Below are 16,651 nucleotides of genomic sequence, written 5' to 3' on the forward strand. Positions count from 1 at the left end.
TGGAGTGCAGACCAGGACAGCAGACGTGCTGACCCTCTGAGGGGCCGAGGAGAAGAGAGTGAAGAGCTGGATGCAGGAGACTTTTCTGTCTCTACCTGGGAGTTATACTTCCTGTTAGAATTAGCCAATGAGACGCCTTTAGGTATATGCAGATGGCTGTGGCCATGGTCATGGTGGGGGTGGGGGTTGTTTGTCTTTGTTTGGAGGGGAACAAAGAGAGACCTCCATCTTGGAAGCATGAAAAGAAATTGTTGACACAATTCTCACTGCATTCAGTCCATAAATCCAAATGAAACTTGTGGAATAGCTGTGACCCCTACAACGATGTATAAATGAATTACTCAAACCTCGCCGGGAGTTTAAAGGGCCGCTACTCTGCTGACAGCACCACTGATTTCCTTCCTTTTCACTTTTTATGCTGCCAAACAAAACCAGGTTGTTGTGGTGCAGCTGTTGGATGTCAGCGTTTCACTTTCTGACTGAGAAATTCCTCTCCTTTTTGTACATTGTTTACCTCCTTCAACCAAAAAGCTGTGGAAACTTGTCCGTTCTCCAAATGTAAAATATTCACTGAACTTGTTTGAGTTTATAACTACAAGTACTTTTATTTCATAAACCTCTGTCGCTGCGTATTTCTATAATATGTCTATATTGTTATTTTTAATGGTGCACTTTGCTAATAAAGTTGACTTTAGGGGGGTAAAAAAAACTCTTTTTGGCCGTATTGCGTCCTTCGGTGTCGCAAACTCTGAAGGCGAGTCATTGGGTATATATTAGGGCGTGACATTTAAATGACGCTCGTTTTGAGCCGCCACATTTATCAACAGCCGAGCATTCTTAAGCTGTGATTGGAGAGATACGAATGTTTGATAAATCCCACTTGAACCCTGTCGTAAGACGAAATATACACTCAGATCTGCGCTTGTTTCTACGCTCGTTTGATAAATAAGGGCCCATGAGTTTTAACACCTATCATCAGTCTTGAGCGTGTGGAGTTGGTGTTGAAGCTCGTTGTCGTGTGAATCCTTGATTTGTTGAAAACTTCCCTAACTTTTGCCCGGAAGTTCTTCCCTACGATGACGTAGAGGATGGGGTTAAGAACACTGTTGAAGAAGGCAAAGTACACGAAGATTTGCTTGCACAATGGCACGATGGTCCTGATGCTACAACCTCTCAGGACATCAAATACTATTAACCATCTTAGTATCTTTACCAGGTAAAACGGCACCCAGCAGATCATGAATGCCAGGAGGACCGCCAGCATCAGAGTGGTGGCCTTCTGCTCCTTCTTCAGGCTTTGAGGTAACCGGTTTTTCAGAGCTTGAATAATCTTGAGAGTGCAGTAGGAAATAATGGAAATGGGGATGATGAAGCCAAACGTTAACAGCATCACATCAAACAGAAGAAATGTTTCATTATTTGGGTAATTAAGAAGGCATCTAGTAACATTTTGGTCAGGTATATATTTTGCTTCCCTGTAGACGAGAGTGGGAACACTCAGGAGTAAACTGAAGCCCCACACCAGAGCACAGCAAAGTTTGGCATATTTTGGCCTTCGCATTCTCTTGTTGGACATCGGGAGTACCAGTGCCACATAACGATCGATGCTAATCAGAACCAGGAAGTAGATGCTGCTGTAGGTGTTCACGTTGATGGAAAGGGGGACCAGTTTGCACAGGGAATGAGGTAAAGTCCAGTTGTATTTATTGGCTGGGTTCACAGCCCAGAAGGGCAAAAAAGCCATGAGGATAAAGTCAGCAGCAGCCATGTTGCTCAAGTAGATCTCAGCCACGGTGCAGGCCTTCTTATGAAGGCAGAAAACCATCAGGACAAACGCATTCAACAAGAATCCCAGCACACTGACCATCAGGATGTACACTGGGATAACAGTGGCTTCCAATTCATTGTCATAAGGAGCACATGTGGAGCCATTCGTGTTGTTTTGGTCTCCATATGTACCTGCAGTGCTGTTGATTGCAGGGATGCTACAGAGAGTCAGAGGAACAAGAAAAACATTAAAACAAAATGTCAGTCTGCTTCAAATTGTTCTTCATATTTAAAGTTAAAATATTGAATATTGAGAAACGATAAACACTAAAAGTCAGTGGTATCTGCTGTGAAATGTGTAGGATTGTGGATCAAGAGCAGACCCGGGCATTGGGCGGCCCACGTGAGGTTACCCAGAAATTAGAAATCATACAACCGCAGTGCTTTTATTTTGAAGGTGGTTTACGTATATCTGCCTGCATGCATACCCACCTGTGAAGAAACGCTTTCCACAAAATACACTGAGTTACCTTGGTACCTTGTCAAAAACACGTATTGTTCTTTGCATACATTTAACAAATTATTGGTTTACTGCATAACATACATGCTCTATATTGTTTTTGTGGTTTGAATGTATGTTTAGTAGCATTCCTGGCTGAATGACGGTCGACTCTTTAACTGATATTTTTATTTTCATGGAGCTACGATTTTAAATAAATGTAGTGAACTAAGATTTTCCTTGGTCACCTTGTGAATCCACAGTAAGAGAAATAACAAACATTAGCATTAGCACTTGAGCAAACAAGCACTTTTACTATAGTTAACAAATATAGCCACTAATATATAGGGCACAAGGTTTGTTAAAGTTTATTTTCTGTCAGCCAGCCACTATAGAAGCCTTTTTCATACTTTATATCAACTTTATATGAATAACGACGCACTCGTTATTGGTTATTATTTACCGTTCGTTTTTCATTTTACCGTTACACACGTTATTTCCTGTCACTACCTTTCAAAATTAAAGCACCCGTTTCAGGATGGCACCTTTTCAAAATAAAAGCATCACAACATTGTAAAACACCTAGAAAACAGGAAAAAAAAGCTGTATAATACAAAAACATCAATAGGAACCTTGCTAAAGGTCATTTACAGTTGTGTTTTTTAATAAATGGGAAAGTGATATAGTGATTGGAGTATTTCCTCATTTTTACTGCTATATTTGATTTACTCCACATTAACAGTCTTGGCATAACATGTATTCTTATCAGTAGTAGCTCAAAAACAGATAATTTACTGTATTTTATGAAGCGATTAAATTAATATTGAGAATTTAGTTCAGAGTTTTGGTCCGACCCCCGCAACCTTCGTGGTATTGGTCATGTGGCCCTTTGGGAAAATCAATTGCCCACCCCTGATCAAAAGGCAACATTCAGGCTCAATACGAATCAGTTTTACAATGGTGTTATCTGGTACACTTCTCTTCAAATAAGACACTAAGTTTATCATCAACACTGAAGACTAAAAAAATGCTGTATTTCAGCAACTATTTAACTCTTTTCTATTTCTTTAAAGATTTTTTTTGTAAAGGTACATTTTTACATTTTTAAAGAGTCTGCATACTGTAATTAACAAACAGTGTTATAAAGCACAACAGTACTGCCTTTGAACACTGTTGGGTTGTTAATATTCTAACTACAGTGACAAATGGTAAAGCGTAGAAAAGTAATATAGAAATCAAATAAATCTTTTTCCATACCCGGGAGATGGAAGACTCATTGTTCCCTGAGGAAGTCAGATGTCCAGATACACGATACTGTTGCAGTCCTCCTTCTACTGCGCTCTGTCTGTCTGGCTCACTCTCTTAAAGGAGGAACCAATCTGGTATTAGTGATGTCAGAATGTGGTGTACAAAACTGGCGACGCTTCAGCTTCAGTTGTCTGCGTCCATCGTAGTGGCAAAAATCGTTATATAAGATCACTGAGTCGTTGGAGTATAAGCAAAAAAGGTTTATTCTGATTGCAACCAGGAGAGCACAAGGTACAGTCAAAAAGTCTGCACAGAGTGAATCTGCAGACAAAGGGAGCCAACAGTTTTTATAGAGTTACAATACATGTGTGTGTGTTGGGAAGGAGGCACAGTCTTACGACCTTGAGGACTTGAGATAGCAGGCACCCTGCACAAAAACGAGAAGAAGCAGCTGTGACCTGTTATCTTACAGGATGAAAAGGGCGGATTGTGTTCACATGAAAATTATATAAAGTTATGTGAAAATGTTCAGAAAGTTATGTGAAAATGCATACGCATGGCACTTTGTCATAACACCATTCTTTGCATTCTGAGGTGAACGTTGAGGATTAAGTTAGATGTTCAGAATAGAAATTATAAGAGTATGTATATAAAAAATTACATTTTGTTTTTACACAATGCACAATGATATTATTTCTGATTCTAAACTAGTTAGGAGCACAGACGTTCTAGTTATTTATTGCTCATATAGTTTCTTGTAAGAGTCTTTTGTATGTCTGTGCCCATTGTCTTATAGTCCATCTTTGCATTACCTTAAAATCAGTCATTAAAAGGCATCAGAATAAAACACAGAATCACAAATAATGTCTTACATTTGATTTTCAATTATTGGTCTCTAAATGAATAATTATGCTTTTAGGAAACTGAATTCCTTTAGAGCCTTCTGTCCATTTCCACCTCACAAAAAGTCCCCGACGCTTCTCTTGAGCTTTCCTAATCTCTCTCACTGATTAAACAGTATATTATAGAATCCAGAGTACTGTTTATGTTCTAGTATGGGTATTCGCTCCTCACACAGGGCTCTGGAGGAGCAAGCTTGCAGCGCCCCCGTGTGGTCAAGCAGCATGACATGGATGGCAAAACCCACAATAAAAAACAGAGGATAAACAGCTGGATACATGAGCTTTTCCACTGAAACGATGACTAACCCTGGATGTGTATGGAAGCTGAGGGCTCTGTGTTGTGTGAGCGATAAGCTCCACAATGCAAATAGGATATGGTTATCATTTCTAGCATGCTATATGCTTTCATTGTTGCTGTCAACACAAGATCACCCTCAAGATTAGACGAGTGAAAGAGCCAACATTGTGTAATGATTTATTCTAATAAACTTTCAGATACCTAGAGAAACTTCCCCTCTAAACCTCTCAGATGTTTTCCTCTTCCTACTATAATAACAAGGGAGAATTATGCAATATTTCATTTAAAAAAACCTTAACTTTATTGAAAATGAGATGACAAATGTCATATTTCATTTTCTTTTCTTGCATGTCACATTAATCATCTCTCAATCTGGCAAATTTGAGCTGAAATTGAGTGAAATGCTGTTTATGTAATTAAACAATCCAATGGTATAATGCAAAATAATAAAATTACTCATGGGGGACATTTTTTCTGCAAAATTACTATATTATTACTTGTTATTATGAGTAAAAAATCTTGCATTCAATCCTATTCAAGTAAATAACAGATATATTAACAGCAAAATACACTTAAATAACAAGGTATTTTTACATTCTGACATTGGTACTTTATACATTGGGCTTTCTATCCTGTATCAGTGTGAATGTGTTGCAGTGGAGGATTCTGTTAGTTCAATTGTGTTAAAATGTGAATTTTGGCAAAGCATTGTGCTCCTGTGGCAAGGCGCAAGGCAGGTTCAGACAGCTCGCCAAGCAGAACCAAAACAAGTCTGGTTTCGGTTTACATTGGAACGAGAATGTGTTGACACTAAGCAACCTTTCAAAAAAAGAGACAAAGACACTTTTGTTTACACTGTGGTGCTTTCAGTCCATTTCAGTGTAACGATTAGGGATCATAGCTCATCAAATACAGCAAATCCTTGTTAAAGGCACTGGAGTTCCAATGTAAAAAGAAAAAAAAACATAACACTGAAATCAGGATGTACATTGTATTTATTATTATCATATCTGGAAATACTGCTGGCCAGTTTTCCTCAAGCTTGGTGAAAGGCTGAGGAAGAATTGTTTAAACTTTAGAGCAGATCTAAATCCCAGGGTGGGTAAACAAATAGTTTTGAATTTTCCTTAACATTGTGAAATAGTGCAGTCCAGGTAGGAACAAGTCTGGGCCTGAACTGTGAAGCCAATGCAGAAGTGCCTTAACCCATTAAGGCCTAAAGTGCCTGGAAAAAAATGCCTGGAAAACCTATGGGCGATTTTCAAATGACCCCCTAAAACCTGAAGTTTTTCTGGAAATTCAACACCTACTAAATAATAGATTTTTCAGCCTCTGTAGCAGATAAAAATGAAATTCAAAAAGTATTTGAGAGCTTATACCCGTGGCTTTCATACAAAGTTGAGTTTATTTGTCCAAACCTTCAATAAAGTTTTTTTTTAAAAATCAACAAACTCAGCAAATGTTACATTTGACTGAATAAAAAATCCTATGCATAATACTAATACATGCCCATTAGCAAGATGCAAACATGATATGACCATTGGAAGAACAAGACATAGTTCTCATTAGCCTACTGTAATGAAAAATAATAATTATCATAATAATAATTATAAAAAATAATAATAATACATTTTATTTATTGCACTTTTCAGGGTACTCAACGACGCATAAAGTAATATAAGACATAAACAGTCATGATTTCTTATATCATCATCACAATCAATTATTATTAATATTAATATATTATTAATAATGTTATTATTATTATCTCCAGATGGCCACAAATCTGTCTGTTCTTGGGTGAAAATATGTCGTCTAAAAACATATTCCTCATCCATAAATGCCGGTCGATTGGTTCCGAGGGTTCAAAGTCCGGATCAGCAATTAAATCATCGGCACTGTTTTCATCAGTCACTTACTGCTGAGCTCCTCCGCTATAGTCGTCTTCCTCCATGATTTAAAGTTCTGGAAAAGTCCGATGTTGCATTGCGACACTCCCACATGTATTCTGAACATGATTCTGATGCATTTCATCGGCCAAGAGACCGAAAATAGGTGGAAAAAAACACAAATACTACAAAATGACATATCGCTGTCCCGGCCTTAATGCTAGAGTGACGCAACAGCGCTCCCGGTCTTAATGGTAGAAATGCGGTAATGCTTTCCCGGCGTCAATGGGTTAAACGTGCATTCTTTCTAATGACCAGAAGGGGGCGACTCCACTGGTTGCAAAAAGAAGTCGAATAGAATTTAGAAGTCAATGAAAAATGATCCCACTTTTCACTTGATTTAACACCTCAAACATTTTCTGATGAGTTTATGGTCTTGCTTCAAGTCTTTCAATACAGCATGATGTTTATTTTGTAATTCATGGCACTTCATGAAAGCTACTTCAGTTGCTTAAAAATGTTGTACTAAAAGACACTTTTGGCAGTTGGTTGTTAATTTTGAATTACGAATGCACCTTGCTTACCAAACTACTGCAAATAACAAAGATGACCACTGCAAAAAAACTTGAAATTTCAAACCATAGTCCACCAACCAATAGATTGGCATCATAATATCTACATCAACTTCTGTTATACAATCCATCTATGTTTATATATTACATACTTCCCCCCACAATGCAACTCAGGACTTCAGGAAGCTCACTCAAATTACGTCTCTTAATTACATTTATCAGACTTTACGGAGCTGCCTCTGCAGCCGGAATAGGCTTCATGCATGTTTTTCACAAATGCATTAGTACTCCCCAAGACCCAGAGTGTTATTGTAGTCTTTGCTCTCCCACTTATCAGCAATCACTGTGAGATGACTGTAAGAGAAAATCAGTAGAAAAAGTATCGCGAACTCTTCATTGGTAATGGTCCATTATAGTTTACAGACTATTGTCCTTTGATCTACTGTACCTGCCATTGTTGTGTGTGCATACAAGTTTCCTGAGCAACAGGGGATTATTGGCAACATTTTCTAGACTTCTATTCTGAAAAAGACAGAACTCTTAACTTCATGGTCAAAACTTTGCTAGGCTTATAAAAAAAACTAAGAGCCTCTTTATACAGTCACATATGTGTAAGTTTATTGAAGTGGTTGACAAAGGATAAAGTCTTTGCATTCATGCCATTCCAGGTGTTACACTACATTGATGCAAATAGTTTGACAATTGAAACACAGAGATTGTTTCAGGATAGGGTTAGGGTTAGAGACTTTTTTGCACACTGTAAAGAAATACCAACATGACCTGAGAGGTTGTTTCAGCAACAGAAACAATCATTCACACTGAGAGAGTCATGACTCTGACTCTCAATAGCACATTTACTACAAAGCAACAGGTTGTACAGACATGCAAATGTAGGAGGCCAAACTCTTATGTTAGCCTTCTGGAGTCAGGGAAAGGATACACAAGATACAGTTTCAGATATAGAAGGAAGAGTATGTGGTTAGATACTGCAGGCTGTTTAACATTAACATTTTCCAAGAGAGTAAGAGCAACACCATGTAACAGTACACGGACACATATCTACAAACCTGCACACAGACAGACATAGAACATCTGACCATTATAGTGTCATATTAACACTTTAAACAGTTGCTATTACGCAGAGACACAAAGCTTAGCTTAGCCAGAGCAGAGTCAAGCACTCTGTCTTAGCCATTAGCTTAGTTTGCACCCATCACTTCTGCGATATAAAGCACAATGTGGTAAAGCTGTTTAATTATGTAGCATTTCCGATCAAACAGTTAGGGTGTAAGTGTTAGACACAATATGAATAGATAATGGATAGAAATATGAAGGACCCACAAGCGATGAGCGTTCAGGAGAGAAGAAGGTCTGACAAGTTTTGAACAGTGTTGCCAACTTAGTGACTTAGTCGCTAGGGGGGGTCTGAAAAGTTGCTAAATTTAACAACAATTTTTCAAAAAAGCGACTACCGACAAATCTAGCGACTTTTTCTGGTATTATTGGAGACTAGTTCTTACTCTTCTTAACGAGTCGTGGGACCACAGTCCTCCTGCAGCAGTCTCTCCCAGCTGCAGTAACAGAGCCGGAGGGGATGTTAACCCCTTAGCGTCCAGTCTGCAAATTGCACATGCACAAAGTTGCCGCAGGCTGGTTTACAGTGTCTCTTTTGGTTGTGAGAGAAGACAGTGGAATTACAGTTCTAAACATATTTAGGGTGTTTTTTACTCACTTTTTGTCTTTCCCACAATGTTATACCTCTCGCCTACAGCGTCAGTTACAAGTACATACACATGGTAAATTATGCAAATTAGGCCATGACGTCATTTAGCGACTTCTAGGACACAATAGTTACATTCCTTACTGAGGAGTTGGCAACACTGGCTTTGAGCTCTGAGCAACATGGTGAAACGGTGAGCATGCAGGATTTGTAAATCAGATACCAGTTACCCTCAGAGTTTAGCAGGTGGAGTTGTTTTTTCCCCTTTTCCAAAACCCAAAAATCAAGAGGAGCTTTTCCGGCTGTGGATTAAATAGCGTGGGAGACCCCCACTCCAACTCAACATCTCGAAAATCAAAAGACAAACACGTCTGCTCCAAGGTAAGCTGCTAGCTAGCAAACATGAGCTTACTTACGATTGTCTAGCTCTTAAATCCTGTCTGTGTTATCTCATCTCAACAGTTGTGGTTCCTGTCAACTAGTATTCTTACCACTACTAGGGCAGAACTAGTCCAACAAAATTATGTTAATGACACAGTCTGTAAAATTAGCAAGCTAAACTAACTAGCAATGTTGCTAGGAGCCTAACATACAGGGCTGTACAGTGCTAATAGCTAGCGTCACTGAACCCCACATCGGCCGGCTATTGGCATTTTTTTTAATCAAAATTTCACATTAACTACTAATATAAATGGTCATGTTATGTTTCATTAGCCTCGGGTTTACCAGCGTCTAAAGGACGCTAACGCTGGAGAATTAGCCTAGCGCTATCGTTTTCATGGATCGCTCACTTTCATCTCCTCGCTGTAAAACTATGGGGGCTGCTGATTTTTTCGGGGGAACTGGATGTTTCTGGGTAAGCCAAATAAATAACGTTATCAACCATCGTTTTCAACACACCTGGTCCGGTTCCGTATTTATTCAGTCCTTCACAATAAGTCACAGTACAGTAAAAATACAGATGTAGCCTAAAGCACATGCTACATCAGTCTGTGCTATGGATGATTTACCACCTGGGCACTAGTGACATCTTATTTTACATGTATACTAGAGTGTAGGCTACAGATGAGGTGTTTGTAACTATCAACTTCTGTAGCACTGTAGTGCTATGAGCAAAATAAGTTAATGTACAGTCCTGTAATGTATATATCAATGTTGAACATAACGTCCCAACAGGCCATTATGAGCCTGATTTATTTTAATCTTTTGTAGCATTTTGTGAATGGGCAACATACCTCTCGGAGGTATTACTCCAAAAACACTTGCAATGTCCAGCAAGCTTCCAGGACTGTCAGCAGCCATGGAGCGGACCGGGTTATATGACTTATTTCTGCAACACTCTACTGAATACTCAATCCAATACTTTTTTGTTAAGCTGAAAGCCTATGGCTGGTTATTCTGCAGATAAAACACAGCCATATAGTGGCAGTGGGTCAGATTCGCCAAGCCAATGAAAGAAATTTGGATTTCACCATTCTGCAAGTCAGCTCAATACATCATGAGTTTTAACACTTATCATCAGTCTTGAGCGTGCGGAGTTGGTGTTGAGGGTCGTTGTCGTGTGAATCCTTGATTTGTTGAAAACTTCCCTAACTTTTGCCCGGAAGTTCTTCCCTACAATGACGTAGAGGATGGGGTTAAGAACACTGTTGAAGAAGGCCAAGTTCATGAAAATTTGCCTGCACAATGGCACGATGGTCCCGATGCTACACCCTCTCAGGACATCAAAATCCATTAACAATGCTAGCATCTTTACCAGATAAAATGGCACCCAGCAGATCATGAATGCCAGGAGGACCGCCAGCACCAGAGTGGTGGCCTTCTGCTCCTTCTTCAGGCTGTGTAATCCTTCAGTTATCCGGTTTTTCAGAGCTTGAATAATCTTGAGAGTGCAGTAGGAAATAATACAAATGGGGATGATGAAGCCCAACATCATCAGTAGCACATCAAACACAAGCCGTGTTTCATTTGTGTAATCCAGAAAGCATACAGTAGTATTACTCTCAAGTTTATATTCTGCTTTCCTGTAGACGAGAGTGGGAACACTCAGGAGTAAACCGAAGCCCCACACCAGAGCACAGCAAAGTTTGGCATATTTTGGCCTGCGCATTCTCTTGTTGGACATCGGGAGTACCAGTGCCACATAACGATCGATGCTAATCAGAACCAGGAAGTAGATGCTGCTGTAGGCATTTATGTTGATGGAAAGGGGGACCAGTGTACACAGGGAATGAGGTAAAGTCCAGTTGAATTTATTGGCTGCGTTCAAAGCCCAGAAGGGCAAAAAAGCCATGAGGATAAAGTCAGCAGCAGCCATGTTGCTCAAGTAGATCTCAGCCACGGTGCAGGCCTTCTTATGAAGGCAGAAAACCATCAGGACAAACGCATTCAACACGAGTCCCAGCACACTGACCATCAGGATGTACACTGGGATAACAGTGAATTGCCATTCATTGTCATAATGGGCACACGTGGAGCCATTCGTGTTGTTTTGGTCTCCATATGTAGCTGCAGTGCTGTTGATTGCAGGGATGCTAAAGAGAGTCAGAGGAGGCAAGAAAAAACAAAACAACAATTTAAAATTTGACTTTGACATTTTCTTTAAATTAATATAAAAATATTGAAGAAAACTGATAGTCACTACTGGTGACTGCTGTGAAATGTTATGCTGAGTGACAGGGCACACTGTACATTGATTCTGTTATAGTTAAGTTATGCAGTTTAATGCAGTGAGCAGAGAAGTGGATTGTGGATGAAGATAGGCAAAATTAAGGCATGAACAGCATCAACATGAATCAGTGTGTTATGTGAAGAGAAGTGTGCCAGATAACACTATTGCAAAACTAAGTTTCAGTTCTCATAAAACTGCAGGTACTAGCCACTAGACACTAGCATGGCTGTTTGTGGTCTGGCCAGGTACCTCCAGGGTATGACAGGGTTGCCGCTGGGTTTTAAAAGGTAGTAAATGAGGCTACGTTTACATGATGACGGTCTGAACAGAAGATGCAAAAGTGGCGTTGCGTCTTCACTTTTTATTCCGCACTTAGACGAGCGTCAGGAGGAAATCTGCTGCATACGGTGACGCAAAAGTGTGTGAATTGGATTGGGTATCATGCCAGGCGGCATCACTTTAAGCAATAAGAGCATCTTTGGGCATGTGGAAGTTTTCACACCACGCATTTTCATCAGCTACTCCTTCCACAAAGTTATCCACCATCGACTAGATCTCCCAAATCTCGCCTCTGACTAATTGGTGTAGCCATAGTGTGATAGAGGTAATTACAGATCCTTCTCTGTTCACTAATACCAACTGTACATGTCCTGTACATTTGGTGGACTCCTGCAAGTTCATTAGAGCTGCCAGAGCAGCTTGAAGGTCCTACGCATGGAAATAATCCCACGTTTGTTTATTTCCCTGTACTGGCACATGTATGTGACGTAAACTCGTACACGTCGTGAGCAGATCTGAGCAGAGTTTTGCGCCTTGGCAGTGTAGACGGACATTCTACGGCGGATTCAACTTTTCCAATTTGGAGGGTGGTTTCAGATTTTTGCAGTTTTTAAGCCCCAAAAACGCTGTCACCGTCTAAACGAAAGGCACTTCCGATAAAATATTTGTCGTTTTTACCCGCAAGTGTCCTCATGTAAACGGGGCCTGAAAGTAGCCAAAAATAAGGCCATTAAAAATTAATAAACGTCATCTGGGATGGTATTAAATTCTTAAACCATCCGCCGCTAAATGCCAGCAGCAGCACCGTCCAAAAGGCCGCAACAGGAGCCACAGACAGCAATCTCTTTGCGTATTAACACTGCGAGCTGAGGTTCCAGAGTTTCCGCTATACTCATTTAGTAGCGGCGCCCCGCCGCCGCTATATTATGCCCGCCACTACTTCAGAATAGGGGATTGTTTTATTTATTTTTAACTCTGTAACAGAGAAGAGACTTCCGCTCTCTCATCGTGGGGACAAATGACTGGAACAGTGCCAGGACGTCAAACACTTGAGATGTCATAACATCCGCAACAGCGCCAGCACTCTGTTAGCATAACTCCAGTTTCTGAGTGATGTTAGACTGCCTGTTAGAGCGAATGGCAGCTAACGCTACTGGAAGACAACAAAGAACACTGCAGACAGTCAGCCTCCACTTGTTTTCCTGGTGCATGTATTTACTAAGCGTTACTGTAAGAATGTGTTAGACCAGCCTTCAAAATAAAGCAAACACATGTAGCTTTCAAAATAAGAGCATGTGGATGTGTGAGCAGAGTTCACCACATAATTTAAAAGAAGACTGTCAAACTATGATGCCTTAAACAAAAAAAAAGAACCCTTATTCTCCTTTTCAATAATTAATTAAAACATGCAATGATTAAGATGGAATAGTGGCATTAGAATAAGCGCAAGATGCCAAATTTAGGCCTTTAGGGCTAAAAATTTCTCCAGGAGATCATGCCCCCGGACCCCCCTATTTTGTTCAGGTACCCCCATCATAGTCTCAGAAAATCCTGTCGGAAGCACTGGTACTAAAGCTCCTCTTGCAGTAGAGTGTCATTATTTATACCTTATAAATTGCTGATTGATGTTTACAACAAGTCCTTTCATTAAACCTTTCTGTTTTTAACTTTTTTAAACCTTTGTCATTTTGTGCCCCTTTATTGAGAAAGAATGAGAGTTTAGCGGTGGACAAGTGGTGTGTGCTCTGCCTACACATTACAATGAAATAACATTTTGTCTTGGGTTAGGGATAAATTGCAAATAATTGTGTATATGTCAGTGCTGCTATTAAAGCAAAATAAATAAATAAATATTAAATTAATCTTAAGTATTTCTGTATATACCCTGTATGACCATGAAAATGTGCAGTATTGCCAATTAATAAGCTGATTTTATTACATGAAAATAACTTATGAACTACTTGTTTAATTTTTTGGAATGCACAAAAAGAAAAAGATTCATGAAAATGAATAAAAATGTAGGTACATCGTTGATTAAATGTTGCAGCTGGTTAATGTAGTTCATTATAACTACTTTATTTACTGGGCAGTAGATAATTTCCTTCCAGGGATCATTAAAGTTTTATCTTTAATTCTCCGTCATGATTTTTTTGTTGACTAGATTTTGTATTATAGTATAGAAGTTTAAATTGGTAAAAAAAAAAAAAAAAAAAAGGAATACCTCAAGCACAATTTTCTGGTACTTGTATTTTAGTAGTAAATGTGCTTTGTTAAATTCCACTACTAATTATTATTCATGCATTTTAATTTAAAACATTTGTTTTAAAGGGGGATTTTCTCCCACTCGTCTTTTTATATTTCTGTTTCTGTCGACTGTCAAACAGTTTTAAATACTTGTCATACCAATCTCACTAAGCATCAAGGCTATCTCATCAACATCGAACAATGAACATGTTGAAGCAAATACAGTGAGAACTGGAAAACCGAGTTGATGCGGTCATGTTAGAACAACTTACATTTTCTGTATTTATAACCTTTCAACCCCATATGTTTTAACCCCTTTCTATTAGTACTCACCTTTTACAGAAAAAGTGTCTCCATACTGCCAACAGTGCTATAAAACACACTATTGAGTTGTTCATATTCTAACTACAGTGACAAATGCTAAAGTGTAGGAAAATGATATAGAAACCAAATATAGCTCATGCATACCTTGTAGTTGGAAGAACCATTTCTCCTGAGGAAGTCCAGATCTTCCTGTCAGGACACACAATGCTGTTGCAGTACTCCCTCAACTGTGCTCTGTGTGTCTCTGGCTCACTCTCTTAAAGGAGAAACCGAGCTGGCTTTAATGATGTCAGAATCATTCCATGGAAACATCAGCTGGGGCCGTTCTTCCTTCTTCCTTCACTTTTAGCTTTTTGTGGAAAAGTTTGTTTTTGTGTCTGCATGACGTAAATTCTTTATGACCTAGATGAGGAAGACTCAGAAGTGAAGTGTTATTATATGTATCATCTCTTTCTCTAAATATGCTGATGTAATGTTAGAGGGTGCCACTGACAGTTATTACAGCAGGTCTTTCAGGTTGACTAATTGTAAAAAACAAACAAACAAAAAAACAGGCAGCGCCTATCGGCCGTTAATCAATCAGTCACGCCACATACAGAAAATAAGAAAGAAGAAGAAATGCATGGGAGCTCTTCATGCAGATGCTGCCAGATGCTGTTCAGCAGCAGCTGGACCTTCAGCACATGGCAGCACTGGCTGTGGCCGAAAGTCACCTAACTAAAATAAACTTGAGACAGTTGGCTTTTCATTTTGAATTACCAGTGCACCTTGCTTTCACTCAGTACATGGGTGTGGCATCTCCAGGCGGTGATCAGACAGAATGAGCAGACACTCCAGGGTTCGTACACTCTTTCAGTGGTCAAATTCAATCAAGTTTCAAGGACTTTCAAGGTCCATTTTCAAGCTTTTCCAGTACATTTCAACGGTTGTAAATGGCATGTTTTAGATGAGTACTTCGATCCTAAAAGGGGTAATTTCACTTAACCATACCACCAGCAATGGTATTACACTTCTAACAACTAAAAGTAGTTTGCTAATCTCATAAAACATACTGGTATGGGAATCTAGGGGCTAGGAGCAAAAGTAAGCTCACAAAAATCATCAACCGGCAGCTGGTGGTACTAAACACGACCCAAACTAGGAGGAAAGACCCAATATAGGCTACTTCAAGAGCCCTCACATCCACTAGGGATTAGAAAAACTCCCTTCAGTAAGAAGATACAGGGTAGAGCAACAAAAAACATCTCAGAAACAAGAAGACGCAGGCGGAGCAGTCTTCATTTCAGATAGGCTATAGGCTATTCAGTTTATATAATTTTTTCCATTAAAAAATGTGGTTATCTGTAGTCAGACTGCAAGAGAAATACAGTAAGAATTTCAAGCATTTACAAGCACTTAATCCAACATCCAAGCACTTTTCAAACCTTGAAATTCAACATTAAAATTCAAGCATTTTCAAGGATTTCAAGCACCCGAACCCTGACACTCCTTATACTGGGGACAATAAAAGGCCACCCCTAAATGTCAAATTCTGTCATAAGTCATCATGCCTCAGATCTCTCAGGTTATGCTGGATGCAGGGATGTCCACCAGAGGTCACTGTGTAGCTGAATGTTAATTATCGGATGATAGGCCGTTTGAGAGTTCGTATTCGCCGGACATGTCGCCCATAGAGCGTCTTTGGGATGTTCGGGATTGACGATTACGTGACCGTGTTCCAGCTCCGTGTGGTTCTCCGGGAAGAAGGGGATAACATTCCACAGGCCACGATAGAAACCTGATCAACTCCATGAAGGAGATGTGTTGCTCTGAGAAATGCAAATGGTCCATCCATCCATTTTCTTCCGCTTATCCTGGGCCGGGTCGCAGGGGCAGCAGGCTAAGCAGGGCATTCCAGGCGCCCCTCTCCCCAGCCACAACGTCCAGCTCCTCCTGGGGGACTCCGAGGCATTCCCAGGCCAGGAGAGAGATATAATCCCCCCACCGTGTTCTGGGTCTTCCCCGGGGCCTCCTACCAGTTTGACGTGCCCGGAACACCTCATATGGGAGGCGCCCGGGAGGTAATTCATTTTGAATTACCAATGCACCTTGCTTGCCAAGGAAGCACTACTGTAGCTGATAACTTGGGTTCCTCTTCCACGCTCCAACCTTGCATCTAAATATGATCACTTCTGGCTCCAAATTACACAGATGGCCCCTGCAAAAAACTTGAGGCTTTCAAACCCTAGTCCACAAACC

The 16,651-nt window shown here is 39.9% G+C and overlaps 2 protein-coding genes across 2 annotated transcripts; both read right to left on the reverse strand.

Moving 5' to 3' along the window:
• Window positions 1-727: 727 nt before the first annotated feature.
• On the reverse strand, window positions 728-4,057 carry LOC131988568 (B2 bradykinin receptor-like). Its single transcript, XM_059353706.1, has 2 exons — window positions 3,524-4,057; window positions 728-1,985 (listed from the first exon to the last, which is right to left on the reverse strand). Exons 1-2 carry the CDS (start codon window positions 3,541-3,543, stop codon window positions 929-931), a joined length of 1,077 nt encoding a protein of 358 aa, XP_059209689.1. The 5' UTR covers window positions 3,544-4,057; the 3' UTR covers window positions 728-928.
• Window positions 4,058-10,241: 6,184 nt separating this feature from the next.
• LOC131988354 (B2 bradykinin receptor-like) lies at window positions 10,242-11,452 on the reverse strand (the record flags this gene model as incomplete). The annotated part of the gene is made up of 1 exon (XM_059353478.1): window positions 10,242-11,452. A coding segment is annotated over one exon (1,074 nt), but the record flags the coding sequence as incomplete, so codon positions are not given.
• Window positions 11,453-16,651: the final 5,199 nt, after the last annotated feature.

The sequence above is a fragment of the Centropristis striata genome, chromosome 16 (assembly GCF_030273125.1).
Source record: "Centropristis striata isolate RG_2023a ecotype Rhode Island chromosome 16, C.striata_1.0, whole genome shotgun sequence".
Classification (NCBI taxonomy): domain Eukaryota; kingdom Metazoa; phylum Chordata; class Actinopteri; order Perciformes; family Serranidae; genus Centropristis; species Centropristis striata.

Excerpts from the sequence above, each read along its gene's own strand:
- LOC131988568 (XM_059353706.1), bottom strand. The coding sequence starts at position 3,543 with ATGAGTCTTCCATCTCCCGG. Across the intron at positions 1,986-3,523 it reads ATGAGTCTTCCATCTCCCGG|CATCCCTGCAATCAACAGCA; the intron begins GTATGGAAAAAG and ends GACTCTCTGTAG.